This window comes from Podarcis pityusensis (genome assembly GCF_964106645.2).
Source record: "Podarcis pityusensis genome assembly, chromosome: 3".
NCBI lineage: Eukaryota > Metazoa > Chordata > Lepidosauria > Squamata > Lacertidae > Podarcis > Podarcis pityusensis.
The window spans coordinates 28,160,354-28,176,554 of NC_138026.1; the positions used below are offsets into that span (position 1 = coordinate 28,160,354).

Here is a 16,201-nt window from a genome sequence, read left to right on the forward strand (position 1 = left end):
GTGGATCAGTGTTGCTGTATCACACTGAATAGGACTGGGATTAAAAGATGTAGGGTGGAAAAGGGAAGTCAACGCCTCAACCAGGTATTCTTGGGGTAGCACCCTTGATGGATGATATCATCATCATCATCACTTTTGTTGTTGTTGTTTAGTCGTTTAGTCGTGTCCGACTCTTCATGACCCCATGGACCCGGGCACGCCAGGCACTCCTGTCTTCCACTGCCTCCCGCAGTTTGGACAGACTCATGTTTGTAGCTTCGAGAACACTGTCCAACCATCTGTCGTCCCCTTCTTCTTGTGCCCTCAATCTTTCCCAACATCAGGGTCTTTTCCAGGGAGTCTTCTCTTCTCATGAAGTGGCCAAAGTATTGGAGCCTCAGTTTCAGGAGCTCACCTTCCAGTGAGCACTCAGGGCTGATTTCCTTCAGAATGGAGAGGTTGGATCTTCTTGCAGTCCATGGGACTCTCAAGAGTCTCCTCCAGCACCATAATTCAAAAGCATCAATTCTTCGGCGATCAGCCTTCTTTATGGTCCAACTCTCACTTCCATACATCACTACTGGGAAAACCATGGCTTTAACTATACGGACCTTTGTCGGTAAGGTGATGTCTCTGCTTTTTAAGATGCTGTCTAGGTTTGCCATCGCCTTTCTCCCAAGAAGCAGGCGTCATCATCAATACTACAATATATATTCTGCCTTTCTACAAATAACACCCAAGGTGCCTAACAGTGACAATACCACTTAAAATATACAGCAACACAATAAAAAGAAGTTACTAACAAAGATTAACATCGTAGTGATGGTTTGTCATGAACGCTGCCTTGTTCCTTCATGCGAATGCACAAAAAAACAAACCATAGTCCTCAGCTTACATATGAAACAGGGACTGTGGCTTCTCTCTCTCTCTCTCTCTCTCTCTCTCTCTCTCTCTCACCAACCATATTCAGTAAGCCAAGAACACAACTTGTCCTATCACGGTTTGTTTAGAGCAAAACAAACTATGTTCTCTTCTTTCACCATCTTTCTTCTAGTTTGTTGTGCTTTCTGCATCACATGTCGGTATTCAATTGGCAATGAGTTTTGCAGAAAAGGAAGGGACACTCATTATATGATTGCTGGAGAATGTAGAAGGTGCCATTTTTAAATGAAAAAGGATGTGCCATTTTAAAACGAAGGGACTCACCTTCTTTATAGTTGCAGAGTACTGAGCCAGCATATTCTGGTCGAGTCCTTCGATCTGTTTCAGCTTCTCGCACACAGCGTCAACCGTCATCGAGCTCAAAGGCACTTGGGGTGCTCCTGAGCCTGTTCCCTGCGCAAGGGAGAAGTACATACATGCAATACGTTCAGAGGCTCATTATGCCTACTGCACATTGCTTTTCTTTGCAGAAGCAAAATGTAACACGCATCTGAATCACAATGGAAAGGCAACGCCCCCCCAAGAACTGGGAATGTTGGTATACTGTCTGGTGCCCCTGCCCCACCCCAGTTGAGGCACTGTCCTTTCCAGATTAATACTCCAGTTTTTTAAAAGTATTTAAAAATTAATAATAATTGCATTGCGTCGTTATAAGCAAGGAGACCCATTAGAAATTTGCTCAAGATGTTCATGGATTTAAAAGTTAAATAACTTCTGACATAAAGACCAAGGAAACTTGATGACCTCTGCAGTGTACTTATTCTTCACATATACTTTCAGTGCTTGGTTCTTATGAGAGCAAGGTCTAAGTACCAAGGAAGACGCTCAAAATATCACTCATTGTATACATCTGTCCCAATGATTCCTGGCACAATAGCATAGTGTCCTTGAACCAGATCTTAGCTAATGCTAGTTCTAATCAGAGCAGACCCAATGAAATTAATAAACCTGACTAATTTAGGTCAATTTATTTCAAAGGGTCTACTCTGAGTAGGACTAACACTGGCTGCAGCCCGATGCTTTTTGAATTGCCTGAGCCAATAAAGAGGGGGACATAAAGGTATGTCCCCAGTTTTAGACATTTTGTCTTAGGGAGGAATCCAAGAGGCAGTTGTGCCACATGAAAGCCCTCTATGTGTTTGTGTGTGTTAGGTGCAAGGGAAATAAATGCACATTTTGAAAATTGGTGCTTTAAAACCACTAAGGTTCTCTGCTAATGGAAGCGTGTCTTTTTTAGAAAAAATCATGTCCGTCTCCCAAAAAATGAAGGCTTCTTTAAAGAACTGTAGCATCCTCACCCAACTTGTTTAATAAGGAGCTACCTCATTGACACAGAAAACTCCACTGCTCTGAGAAACTCATAAATTCTCTTTTTTCACATTCAAAAGCCAGGAAAGCTCACTGTCTAAAGGACCATAATCAAGGTGCTAAATAAACATATTTGCAAGAAAGGATGCAATTGAGTAACGTAACTTCTCCAAAGTATTTTGGCACTGAAAGCACCAGAACAACAAGCTGCTTCAGAAAGGGCATGAACAAAGTATTTTAATGCCATTGTGTGGTGTTTGCACTCAGCTCAGCTCACAGGTAGCAGATTCAACTAAGGACCTGTCAGAGCAACTGAAAGCCAAACTGTGACAACCGATACGTTACAGTATTCAGAAAATGTCTGGAAAGCAGACTGCAACCTGTCTGGTGCAAGGTGGAAATAAAATTAAGCAGATTTTTATTTTTATTTTATCTGTTTGCTTACTGCAGTCTTGAAAAGGTTTCCTTGAGTGCTTGAGTCAGGCCCACTACTAGCAAAAAACGTGCTACCATAAAACAAACAAAAAAAGGTTCTCAGATGCTAAATCTATGCCTCATTTCTGTATAACCTCTACACCAGGATACCGCCCAAAACTGTAATCTTAAAAGACAGTTGGCGTAAAAAAAAAAAGTGATCAGTGGTTGCATGTTAAAATGAGCAAAGACGTTGGCTTAATAAACCACACTGCGCACAACCCACATGCTGGTGCCAGAATTGATGGATAGTCTTAAACCAGTGTTGGTTGTTTGCTTCTTAATCCTGACTTGCTAGGGAGAAAGAAAGAAAACAATGATCCCATGTTTGGATGCCATGCTAATCCTCTCCATGGTTCGTATATCCATTCTGCAAAGGGAAGAACAAAGTGGGCATCGCCAGGCACTATACAGTTTATTAAACCAAGGTTCTTTAGGTTATCATTACACCTGAGTGTGGCCACTAAGAGAGGGATGTGATTTGGAAAAAGATTACAATCATCTGTACAAGTTTTTTGAAATATTCCTTCACAAGACTGGCTTCACAGCTTAACACACATTACTAATCAATATAACATTGACAAAGTAGTAATTATTTTTCTTTAAGTGATCCCCAAAATGGTCAATGAGACCATACATTTCTCAGGATCTATTCTACTGTGATCAGATGCAGAGGGAAGGAGTGTGTGCCTGCTATTATGGGGGAGGGCGTCCCAGTTTTCAGTGTGCACACAACACAAAAAAGCCTGCTTGAACAGGGAAATTCCTCCCTCCCCACCCACCCCAGCATTGCATGGGACAGGCGTGTGTGTGTGTACATATACATACATACACATACACACAGACTATGGCTGCATGGAGATGGATAACTAGGGCTTTCCATCTTCCTTGGTCAATATGTAGCAGTGGTAGTCTTAAGTCTCACTGTGTAGCCCATATTCACATTCGACAAGTGGCTCTGATAACGTTTTCTTAACAGAAGTCACAATTTTAATAAGGCATAAAGATAATGAATAAAATAGTCCATAAAAACTGAAGCAGAATGTTATAGATAACTTCCTACTCAACTCAGTAATTCAAACAATATTAAAAATAATGCCTAAATGCATTAGTTTTATCTATATTATATAAATTCTATATACAGTTTTAGTGGGCTTTCCTAACATGTTTAGAATTCAGTTACAATTCCAACTATCCAGTTACCAAACTCAGTATCTGAACTATGTATGAAGCAGGAAGGAAAGCAGAAAATTGCTAAAATACAAAATGTAGTAATTACTGATGCTGTATTTCAGTGGCAAATAGTCATTTCAGCATGCATTGTAAGCTATTTTAGGGAAGATTTTTCTTACAAAAATACATAGATTACTGATGTCAATGCATGAATCATATGACAGAGATTCAGTTTAATCTGGAATACTTCCTATAAAAAAGCAGTATTTAAATAATAAGCAGTGCAGGTGCTTTTAGTGATATTTGTCATAAGTGAATTGGAACTGTACTTAAAACCGACATATTTCCCCCCCAGTGGTAGTCTCTTTCATTATAGATGTGGAAAGAACATTAATTCTACTAAATATCTGCCATGCAAAATCCAAAAGCAGGATGTCAAAGCAATCCTCAAGACTTGAAAAGTGCATTAGTGCATAAGACAGCCAGCATGAAGTGCTAGTATGGACATTCTACAATGAGAATATAAAAATAAGTGAACAGTTTGCAGAAAGTTGCTGTACCTGTCTCTGTCTGTTTAACCCAGTTTTACACTGCTTTAAGAAAAAGGACAAAACAAAGTGACACAGCTTAACATGAAACATGAAAAAAATGCCATTAAAGAATGAGCTAGTATGGTTATTAAGATTTCTTTGTCAAAGTGATGGAGGATAAACAGCTGGGATTTCTTTTAAAAGTGGAATACCTCCTGATTAACACATGCTAGACAAGATCCAAAGAACTCTTCTACACACCCAAGGGGATTCTGTGCCTGTGTGTCTCCAGTAATTCCATGTTGCATTGCAAACCGATGTTGGGCTTTCAAAAGCAGTTTCTGATATGGCGTCACTGATCAAAACCCCACAGTGCAGTCTCAGGCCCTCAGAGACACTTAGAGCAACTGTTTGACAACATGGTATGAACTGGAGAACTTTTTACGCACATCTGCAGCTCATTACACTTTTGATCTGCGGTGAAATTCCTGCAAAGCAAGGGCAGCCAAACTTTGGCTCTCCCATTGCTGCTGGACTCCAACTCCCATCATTCCTTGCTGGCTGGGGCTGATGGGAGATGGGAGACCAACGGCATCTGCAGGGTCACAGCTTTGCCACCCCTGCTACGGAGGGCCATTAAGGCACAGAAGACTCTGTAAAAAATATAATGAAAACTCAGGGCTTCTGGGTTCAAAATGGTATCCAATACTGCCTGCGCTGACTTCCGTTCACACAACAGGAGTTGCCTTCCCTTCCTCCCCTCTACAGCCTTCACGTGCCTGAAAAATCTGCTCTAGAAGGTACCCCAACTCTCTGGAACAGATTTTGAGGGCATTCTGAGGTTTGGAGAGAGGAGGAGAGTAAGGTGAAGACTCATTGTGCACAGTGAGTACTGTCTTTGTTCAACTGTGTTTTACTCAAGGGTAAACCACTTAGATTAACAAACACCACGAAGTTAAGGCCATTGTTTTCAACAGGTCTATTCTGAGCAAAACATGAGTTCAATTCCACCCTTCATATTTATACAATTAAAATACCTGATTTATTGCAAACAGGGATTGTAATCCAGCAAATGTTTCCTCCAGCTGTAGCTAGGTTTTTACTCTTACTGCAATGGCCAGTGCTGGAGGTTCCTTGCTTTTACTGCTGATAACAAGACCTAGCTGTATACTCAATTCAGGGCCATGGGTATAGTACCAATTTCTTCCCCTGAGAAGAATCCAGCAAGAGTCCCACTGAAAGCAGTTACTTCAGTGTGACTTAGCCCGTTATGTTAAACAGTTCTGCAGAACCCATAGCAGGATTTATTATTATTACATGCATAGTGCCATTGGGGTGAAATACTAGAATCATGCCTGTACCATGCTTCAACATGAATGACACTCAATTTTTAATGCAAACTAAATCCTTCCTTTTCACATCATTTATTAATGCTAGTTTCTTTTGGTAATGCTTTCCTTCTACCTTGTTTTGGTCTTTTCTAAATAGCAAAATGTAAAGGTATTATGTTTAATAAAACCGATTTCGTCCATTCTCCTGGTACAATCACCTTGTAATCTATCAAGTTTTTATAACACTTGTGGCAGAGACTGCCTAAGAGAATGTAAAAAAAGAACTTAGAATTTTGATGAGACAAACATTTTAAAACATTTTATCAAAACTGACACCTTCTTCAAACTTCAGAAAACTGTGAGGTTGAGGTCACTCATACTTTCTCAAATAATCACTAGGAAATAATTAAAATCTTACTATACAATCAGGTAAGCACCTTTTAATTAATTCAAATGCACTTGTGAATAAAAAGAAAGATAGCAAGGGAAGAAAGTGTGTTTTATCGGTATCATAAAGCTGTTATAAAAAGGGAACCTACTATCTATGGGGGGTAAACCATCTTATATCAGATTGAACAGGAGAAAAACAGGCTCTGTGCAACTACTCAAAACTATATATATTCCTATCTGTTTATATGAATGCTTCTGTATGTACCTTTCCCTGGGAATGATTATCATTGTACTCAAACATATGTTAGGCTGGATTCCCAAATCCGTAACATAACATAATCATTCCAACTTTTATCTTTGTTGTTAAATTATCCATTGACTTGTTTCACTCAAGACTTGCACCAGTAATGGCCAATGTGGTGGCCACAAGGGAAGGAAGGAGTCTGCTGTCACTGAACAACAGGTGTGAAGGGAGAAGAGGCAGGCTAGGTCATTTTGCTGGAACATACCCATTATGCAGGTGATTCGTCTACACCAGTGTTTCCCAACCTTGGGTCTCCAGCTGTTTTGGGACTACAATTGCCATCATCCCTGACCACTGGTCTTGCTAGCTAGGGATGATGGGAGTTGTAGTCCAAAAACAACTGGAGACCCAAGGTTGAGAAACACTACATCTGCACTACCACAAGCTATAAACAAGGTGGAAGTGATGCAGGGTGAGGGGTGAATTTTGATGGAATCCTCATCTTTTTCTCTAAAATATTTGGAAGAAGGTGGGAGAGACTGAGTTTATCCTGCATGAGTATTTAGACTATGATCAGAAAACTAAAATCATACAACCAAAAGCTGTTGCAGAAAAACATGATAAAGCCATTGAGAGATGGGTTACCATCCAAGTTCAAATCAACAACTTTAAAATAGAGTTAAGAGTTAGAAGATTTGGAAGTAAGATCCGAGTTTAATGCTAATCTATGGAGATATTTGTATGGCAAGAACAACTATGATAGAATGTAAAATGCAAAGCCTGCCTATTCCTAAGGCTCAAGACAGGCACCTTCCATTCTCATGACAACTGTCTTATGACCAGCTTTATGTCTTGTCGACTGCAGCAGCTTTATGCCCTGACATAACCAAGAAAGGGCAGGTATGAATCATTTGGCTAAAACACTTAGAGAAGGCATCAACCAGTCACTTTTATGTAAGTGAATAGCTAATAGCCTAATTCCCTTCTACTAGCCAGGGCAATACTGCTAATGAAGACAGAACACACTGTACTCTACTGAAAACACTGTACTCCACAGACTACAGAAGGCTAGCAAGGGAAAGACAAATACAATATGCATTATAAGTAGAATATTAGCTCGTACTCTTGTACTCATTCACAAACTATGTTCATTAGTCTTCATCTATTCTATTTGCTCATCAAGCCACCAATGCAGTGTTAGTGAACTGCCATGGTCATTCAAGCAGACTCATTACTGTTGAAGAAGCAATGAGATGCTAAGGATCCACACCACATGACTACTCATTTACCATTGAGGGGTCTGTGGGTGAAGGAAGCCACTCAGCAGCATCCTCCTTGATAACATCCTAACAACAACAACAAATTATTACGATTTGGACAAAACGGTTAAGCATGCAACGAAAGTATGAAGGAACAATGGATGAAAAGAATATATCATTCTGCAAAAGAACTGGTTTTTTTGTTTTTAAGGGGTGAGGAACGTTAAGACTTGCAAGAACATAATGTGGCTCGACAAGGCTTTTCCCCCAGACCTGTGAAAAAGAACCGTGCGTGGCCACTGTGAGTTGGTTCCCAGCACACAATCAGGAACAGTTTGCACCCCTCTTCTCTTCCTTTCGCATGCTTCAATTCCCTACATTACTTCCGGGTTAGCAGGAAGCCATTGTTTGCCATTACACATCACTGCTAGGCAAACAATGCCTTGTGTGGAGCATAGTTTGTCCACAAATCAGAACTTGAAATGAAGCAAAAGAGGAAGAGGCATGTGAACGCAAGGCTCATTCATGTTATGGCCAAGCATTACATCCAAACTGAGCGCCTGTGATGACTCAGCAGCAGATCAGTCATTCCCGGGAACTGGGAAGAAACGCTCTTTCAGATTAGAAGTCTTTGCAGGTCAATAGTGGTCCATAGGCTATAACGGCCTACTACTAGGTTTTGAAGATGTTTACAATAACATTTTTATAAACTCCGCACAGCTTTGCCCAAAAGGCACCTATATTCCACAGCTGAAGTAGCTTAATAATTTTCTTAATACTTCCTATTTAAAGAACATAGTACAATGTGATTTCCTGTTAAGAAATTTTTAATTTATGGAATTATGGCACCATTTCACAAATGTGGTTAAAAGTTCAATTTATATGCGGAAGGAAAATTCAAATTCTAGAACTTGCCCAAACTAAAGACAAAACATATCTGTTTTGTATGTTTTATATCTGAATGTAAACATACAAATTTTTGATCCACAGCTTCCCCTTTGTCATTATGGTTTGCTATTTTCTTAAATCTAAACAAAAAAGAACCTTTAGGTTGTATCCAACACTGCACAAAAGGAGGCCTGCTCCCACAACATGACTTCCCCTTCCTCTCTTTTCCCCCAAAATCTGCTTTTGGGGGTCCCCCAACACTCTGGAGCAAATTCTGAGAGTGTGTAGGCAGCTGCAGAGGGAAGGGAGGGGAAATAAAATTCTGTTGTGCAAGCAGAACAGTAGTGTTGGGTACAACCATTATCTTTCTGTAGTCTATAAGTGGCTTAACATTAATCATTTTATTCTAGCAAACGACACCTAAATTCACAATAAGTTAACTACACTTATTACATACTATAAACAGAACCTCTATATTTTCACTCTATAAAAATATTCTGTAAGACTCTTACATATTACTCTTAATACTAGAGTTCAAAATTTCTATGTATATAAACTTGTTAAAAAGTTTGAAAAAAAACACATTTTACAATCTTAGTTAACCTTAGCTTTAATTTTTATAAAAGATATTTTTAAAAATTGCTTGTGCATTTATGTGCTCACATTAAACATCTACTGCTGAATTATTGACTAATCTTATTTTGTAAGTTAGCATGTTCACGTACTGTTTGAGATACTTACTAGACCACTGCTTTGTTCCCTGGACATACTCGTTTTTAGTGATGGACGTGAGATGAGATGAGAACTGCCAGGATAATACCTTGGCATGTAAACATATGGGGCAAAGAATGGCTATGGAAAAAAACATGCAACAAAAAGGGACCATTACAAAAATCAAAAGAAAACTTAATTCAACAAATACAACTTATTTAAGAATGTAAAACATAAAAGTAAAACACACACACACACACACAAAATTTACTTCTTGAGGTAATTTTAACAATCCTATTTTGAATATTATCAAAGGTGAAATAATTAGGTAGTTACATACCCAACTTGAAGCCAATGAGAGATTTCCAATTTAGTTCAACGAGACACAAACAGTAGGACAATGGAACATTTTTATAATGAATTATGAAAACATCTATACACCTTCCAAAAGCAATTAAATGAGACAATTTAGAGCAAATACTAAAATCAGACAGTTTAATTCCATTCTAATACTTGAATAATCTCACGGGAATAAATGTGATTTGAGGACTATGGCTTAAGTATCTAGGAAGTGTTCCACGGGTGAATTCAAGAGACAATTTGTGTTATTCAATTTTCATCAATTTTAGAATTCAGACTGCTTCTCAAACCTTGTCAGGTGTAACTTGAAAAATACTGTGTGATGGAGACCTCTAATATTAAAAAACTTAGTGACTGGCCAATTCATGACTATGCACGTATCTGGGTCTACATCTGAAGGGTCCTAGCCCAACATTTACAGAACAATCTTATACATGTCTACACATATGTGAGTCCCAATGAGTTCAATGAGACTTACTTGCAGAGATAACTGGCTATAAAGTTGCAGTCTTAATCCAGTTTGTGTGATGAAGTCAACACACACAGGTTTTGGCAGGGTTTGCACACAATCACCATGTTTGGACGATCACATATTAGCTTAATAAGCAGAGATAAGAACAAATATTTTGCTTGCACATACAAACCTTTCACTCTTTAAAAAAAGAGCCCTCTAGTTAGCCAAAGTTCCCAGACTATTCACCAGTGTTTGAAGCTGGTTTACTATAATGACTTTTTCCAGAGCTAAGCTAGCAAGCACAGTTTCCTGGTTTGAGCAAAAGGACAAACTATAGTTACATGATTCATGGTCTGATTGCTCACGCTGCAAAGAGAAGAACAAAAAGGCTGTGTGTGCAGGCAAAAGGCTCATTTGCATCTCATTTCAAGCCTAAATATGGTCACCCATACTAGGTTGATGAACTATTCTACATGCATCCAGACTGCAAAACAGCACCCTGGTTGAACACATTTTTCAGAGACTGGTTTGTGTAGCACTTGGCAACCTGGTAAACCACTGAGAAGACTAGTTCAACACGTGCCATACCTCCATACTTGTAAGTGGGCTTTGCACATTCTAAGCAGCCAACATTATGCCTTTTACATGCTGTTGGAATCCAATTCCGATCAAAACCAGCTAGCATGGCCCATGGTCAGTAATGATGGGAGTTGCGAGTCCAACAACATCTGGAGGGCACCAGGTTGGGGAAGCCGCTTTAACCTATGAGCAACCCTATAAACAACCTTCCTTCTATGCAGTTACCAAAACCATGGAGCCTAATCTTTCTTCCATTTGTCTACTTCCTGCAATTACGTAAAGATTTATAGCTACCGATAGTCTTGTTCAAACGTGCATGATCAAAACCAGCACACTAAAAGAGACAAAATCCTTTTTAAAAAATTCTGAACATATTCCAAAATATTTCATCACTGTTGCATCATTTGAACCAAAAGTGCATTTCTTCACAAACTTAGCCCAATGGTTGAGATTTGCTGTGTACTTATGAATAAAAATGCTATGGTTTTCATCAGTTTTCTGCTGGGATTTTAAACAAAGTATTTATTACCCCAGGAAAATAATCGTCATCATCATGCGTCAATTTTCAAAAGCAGCTTTCTTTCTTACTCTATTATAGAATGGATGCTGAGGTCCGGTCATGCCACTGTAGTAGCTGCTGTGAGGCTGTGGAGATACAACTCCTGCATTAAAAGGCCCATTAAAGGAGTGTGTTGAAGAGCAGGCTGAGGAAGGCTGGCTAAACACCGACGATGCTCTAGGAGCTGCCTCTTGCAAAGGTAACGTGGGATATGGGATTGCTCCAATGTTAATTTGGTCTCTTGCAGCACGGACATCTGAAATATTTAATTTGTAAAAGTAATCAGCAAGCATTGCCAATAACGTATAATCTAAAAATCAAAACAAAGGACACAATTAGAGCTTCCTGGCAAATTGTTGCACGTTCTGTTCTCTCTCTGGAGACAGAAGTGGATTCAGCATTAAGATCAGTCTCTCTCTCTCCCAGAACCAGAGGCAGAAACAAAAACTTGGAAGGTCTTGACAGAACAAGGGTTTTCCTTTCTTTCTCCAGACCTCGTAGGTCAACACTGAGAACGCAGAATCTCAAAAAAAATATTTAAAAAAATTAAGAGCTGACCCCCGCTTCCTCGAACCCCTGTTATATACGAGTACTGCTCCATTATGGAGAGCAATGAAAACAGCAAGGATTAGTGGCAGCTGGTCTCTATTGGTCCTGGCAGAAGACAGGGCAGCAAATGGTAGATAGAGCCAGTGGTAGACACGCCCCATTCTACTGGTTCTGCTCCTTTCAAATTACCTTGCAAGAATTATGAATGAAGGACCTTCAAGAAAGTGGTGCGTCTCCACACTACTTCTATAAGGAGGGGGGCAACCAAACCTCAAAAAAGAGTAAGGAAAGTAGGGGTGTGTGTGGATGAGACATTTGTCCAATCTCCCCACCCAGTCCCAACAGGAAGCAGACTAAAGGGGCAGTTTCATATTACCTCTTGCTCCCTTTTTTTGCTGCTGCAGCGAAAAAACATATGGAAGAAGGGGAAATGCTAAGGGGAGACGCTGGTGATGCTAAGCACCCCCTCCCCTCAGCTCCCTTCACCCACTGCATTGTCTTCTATTATAAATAATAATAATAATAAATAGACTCACTCACTGAGATGTTTTTTTCCTGATGCTTGGCTTCATTCCACCTCCACTCCAAGTTCCCTCTCTCTCTGTCTTTCTGTCTGTTACTGTCTGTTACTGTCTCTCTCTCTCTCTCTCTCTCTCTCTCTCTCTCTCACACACACACACACACACACACACACACAGCCAAGGCTCTTAAATGATATTATAAATATAAAGGCAAGTGACAGCCTTCCAGCTTTTTCCTCTTTTCCTCATATTCTGAAGGGACAGAAGACAAAAACTGGAAAATGCAGCAACTAAATTGGGTGGAGACAGTGATTAAGACCACCATACCACGGTGTCAAGTGCCATGTTCTGAAAAACTCCTGAATGTTAACAACAATGGGAGGATGTCCACAAAACCAGCTGCCCATCACACCAGATGAGTCCAATTTCTTCTGGTGCACAGACTCATTAAGAGGAAAAGATTGCTGGAAAGGAAATGACCATTGCAACGAACACTTCCCACCCCATGATGGACTGCTTTGCATGATGAACAGTCATATCTTGCTTCTCGAATTTAATCCGTTCTGGGATTCAACTCCCAAAATGGTTCGAGAACCGAGTCGCAGCTTCCAATTGGCTGCAGGACCTTCCTGTAACCAATCGGAAGTCGCGACAGACGTTTGGCTTCCGAAAAACATAACAATCACTTCAGGTTTTCGATCGTTTGGGAGTCAAAACGTTCGAGTTTAAAGGCATTCAGCGTCCAAGGTATGACTGTATTCTGTCCTATTATTTAGGGTCCTACACATATCTAAGGCTTGTCACTTTGTCTACTTAGAGCATGTAAGTTGAACGCATTAAGGGAGGAATGAATTCTTGAGACTTGTGAAAGGCGGAATTCATCCTGGGAACATTGAAAATGCTTCAGTGGAAAGAATTGGGCCTTCAGTGGAGCAGAGAGGGAGGAAAACTGACCTCACTACAGTGAGGTACTGTGGCACAGGTTTGTCTCCTGTCTCGTCACAAAGAAAACCAACTCATTCTTGAAGAACCCTTCCAACCAAATAGAAAAGGACACAAAACCATTCATGCTGGGCTGCTAAGTACACAGTTGCTTTCATGCTTCCTGCGCTGGCTCTCAGGAGATACTAGTCATTCTCAAAGAGCACTTCTCATCAGAACGGCTCTGCAAGGCCCTGGGTTAACAAGTCAGAGTTAGAGCAGGCCTTTTCAGGAATCACCTATATGGTAGTCCTGTCCCCAAGTCCAGTAGGATATAAGAGTACCCAATGCCCTCCTGGCTCTCACTTAAAAAATAATAATATTCCCAACACCCTGGAGGGGGCAGAAAATAAAAGTGAGTGTGGCTTTAGAAGGAGAAGCAAAAAAGACTTCCCTCAAAAGAAACTGGGAACGAGCCTCCTCTCTCCAGACTTCCATGTTTATTCTTGCCTATCTGGGTCAAGAGGAAAGGCTTATATTGATGCAGAATACACTGCCTCCAAAGGGAGAGCTGCCTTTCAAGATGTTATACATTATGTACATACTGTATATGTATGCAGTGCTTTTTTTTTCTTTTAAAAAAATATATGTTTTGGGGTACTCTCATTTTGACTCAAGAAAATCACCATTTTATAGTTCAAATCGGGAAAAATAAATACAGTAAATGGACAAAAGTACAAAGATTCACAAAATGTTTAGGGGTATGTGTATCCCTGCATCCCCCCAGAAAAAAACACTGTAAGTATGCATGTGTTATATGCTAACATACAAAAATTATGTTATACTGGAAGGGGGGAACCCAACCATTTCCAGTCTATTTCTCTAGCTGCCTGAAAGGACAACATACGAGAGCTTGTAAAGCAGCCCTTACAGAAACAATATTCAGCACTACAGAATACATATGTGTATTCTGGTTTTATCAACAGGAAATAACTACATAAAATAACTCTTAATTCCTCTGTTACAGTGTATCTCCTGCATTATAAGAACTGCTAGGTTTTTATATGCTAAATTCTGGAGACTAGTAGTTTGAACACTAACAACAGGAGATTTAACAACAATAATGTGCAGTTCTTGCCAAATTGACACTTTACATATGGACCAAAGAAAGTGGGCAATGCTTTTTATAAAGAACTGCCAGTCCTTTATTCATTACTAGAAGGGTAAAACATACTCAAGGGATGCGGGTGGCGCTGTGGGTTAAACCACACAGCCTAGGGCTTGCTGATCGGAAGGTCGGCAGTTCGAATTCCTGTGACAGGGTGAGCTCCCGTTGCTCGGTCCCTGCTCCTGCCAACCTAGCAGTTCGAAAGCACGTCAAAGTGCAAGTAGAGAAATAGGTACCGCTCTGGCGGGAAGGTAAACGGTGTTTCCGTGCACTGCTCTGGTTCACCAGAAGCAGCTTAGTCATGCTGGCCACATGACCCGGAAGCTGTATGCCGGCTCCCTCAGCCAATAAAGCGAGATGAGCGCCGCAACCCCAGAGTCGGCCACGACTGGACCTAATGGCCCTTTACCTTTACCTTTTAAAACATACTCAATTCTGAATAGTGACTATGTACTTGGATTTGTGCTGCAGTGTTTCTGTTACTGTCCTTGTGTAAGTTATTCGTTCTGATAATACAAATATCTCTTTCTTAGAAAAGTAAATTATTTTATTTATTCATTTCATTACACTGATGTTGGTATTAAAAGCTTTCCTGTTGGATAGTCAAATGGCAGTTTACCTGCAATAATTTCTCGGAGTTTTGGATCGAGGTTCACTGTACATGGAAGAAAGGTTTTTACATCACGTGCTATAAGGACTGGAGTTCGTGAAGACAAAAATACTTCAAAGTTGCGAATATCCCCATCAATTTCAAGCAGAGGTTCGACATCTTTAGTTGTTGGAATATTCTTTGAAATTCTACAGAAAGCAAAGAAACTCCACATTGTAAAGTCCTGAGTATATTCAGACAGAAGGTTTATCAGGCATTTCTGTCTAGCTAAGGATCAGAAACCTAGTAACAGATCTATCGTTACTAACTTAAACATGTTCCTATCCAAATCTTCCCTCAAATAATTCACAAACAACTTGTAAACAAATGCAGCTTTTCACATATTCATGGCTGAAATTGCCGCAAAACAAAGTTAAGAATGAGAACAAAGAGTTAAAGTTTTTTGGTGTGTTTTTTTTTTTCAAAACAAGATTCCAAAAGAAAAGGAGCTGAAGACTTAGATGAAAAACCACAGCTGAGAAGTCACATGAAGCAAATTAGCTGAATTTTAATGCCAGCTCTGCTTAAGTCTGAATGTGAACAGTGTTCTGCATATGATGAACAATACTCCTGTTCAGAGGCTAATAGCCTACTGCTGTTTTATAGATTGAAATCTCTATTCTAACCTTCTGAGCTCAATACATTAAACTATTATGTTGAAAGAGATATTTATGTAAATGATAATCTTTTGGTGAAGGGCCACAAATCTATGTGCCTGTGCTTCTCAACTTAAAAAAAAGGAAAACGCTCACACACAAATTTTTGCAAAGTTACATGCCCTTAAAACCCAAGTTAGTTCAAAGACTACACATTATGCGATGGAGGCAGCAGTATTCTTGTTTTGGAACATCTGCTGCTAATAAACCTTAGTTTCTCTCAATGCATTAGTAGAAAGGACCATGGAGGAACAAAGTGACCATGATTTGCTCTCCAGAAACACATGTTCACACTAAGCCAAACTTTAGTGACCCAACCGGGCCAATATGTGCACATTATTTTGTGCCAAAACTGAGACCAGGAAGATGGGAAATTGCCACAGAATTAACAGTGGTTTGTTGGTGCTCTTTTATGTTTTGTTGACCGCTCAAACTCTCATGCACAATGAAGATTGTTTCGGTTAGGGATCAACACTGTGAGGTAAGGCACTCACATGCACACTACAGAATTTGGAAGCCTGAATTGCTTCTTGCTAAACTCCTTTTTATTTGTCTT

The 16,201-nt window shown here is 39.9% G+C and overlaps 2 protein-coding genes across 9 annotated transcripts in view; one reads left to right on the forward strand and one right to left on the reverse strand.

The window, feature by feature from the left end:
- ASAP2 (ArfGAP with SH3 domain, ankyrin repeat and PH domain 2) overlaps positions 1-16,201 on the forward strand; it is a 505,514-nt gene that overhangs the window by 206,932 nt on the left and 282,381 nt on the right. The gene's annotated exons all lie outside the window — the stretch shown is intronic.
- The window catches only part of KIDINS220 (kinase D interacting substrate 220), a 66,478-nt gene that overhangs the window by 7,400 nt on the left and 42,877 nt on the right, over positions 1-16,201 (reverse strand). For 2 of the 8 annotated variants that reach the window (XM_080998901.1, XM_080998902.1), the window contains exons 23-28: positions 14,960-15,138; positions 11,211-11,437; positions 9,260-9,370; positions 7,661-7,717; positions 4,437-4,469; positions 1,186-1,314 (exon numbers count right to left, since the gene is read on the reverse strand). In XM_080998901.1, the coding sequence (XP_080855027.1) occupies positions 1,186-1,314; positions 4,437-4,469; positions 7,661-7,717; positions 9,260-9,370; positions 11,211-11,437; positions 14,960-15,138 (736 nt within the window). The remainder of the gene's footprint in view (positions 1-1,185; positions 1,315-4,436; positions 4,470-7,660; positions 7,718-9,259; positions 9,371-11,210; positions 11,438-14,959; positions 15,139-16,201) is intronic. The other 6 variants (XM_080998903.1, XM_080998905.1, XM_080998904.1 and 3 more) reach the window with 6 other exon arrangements.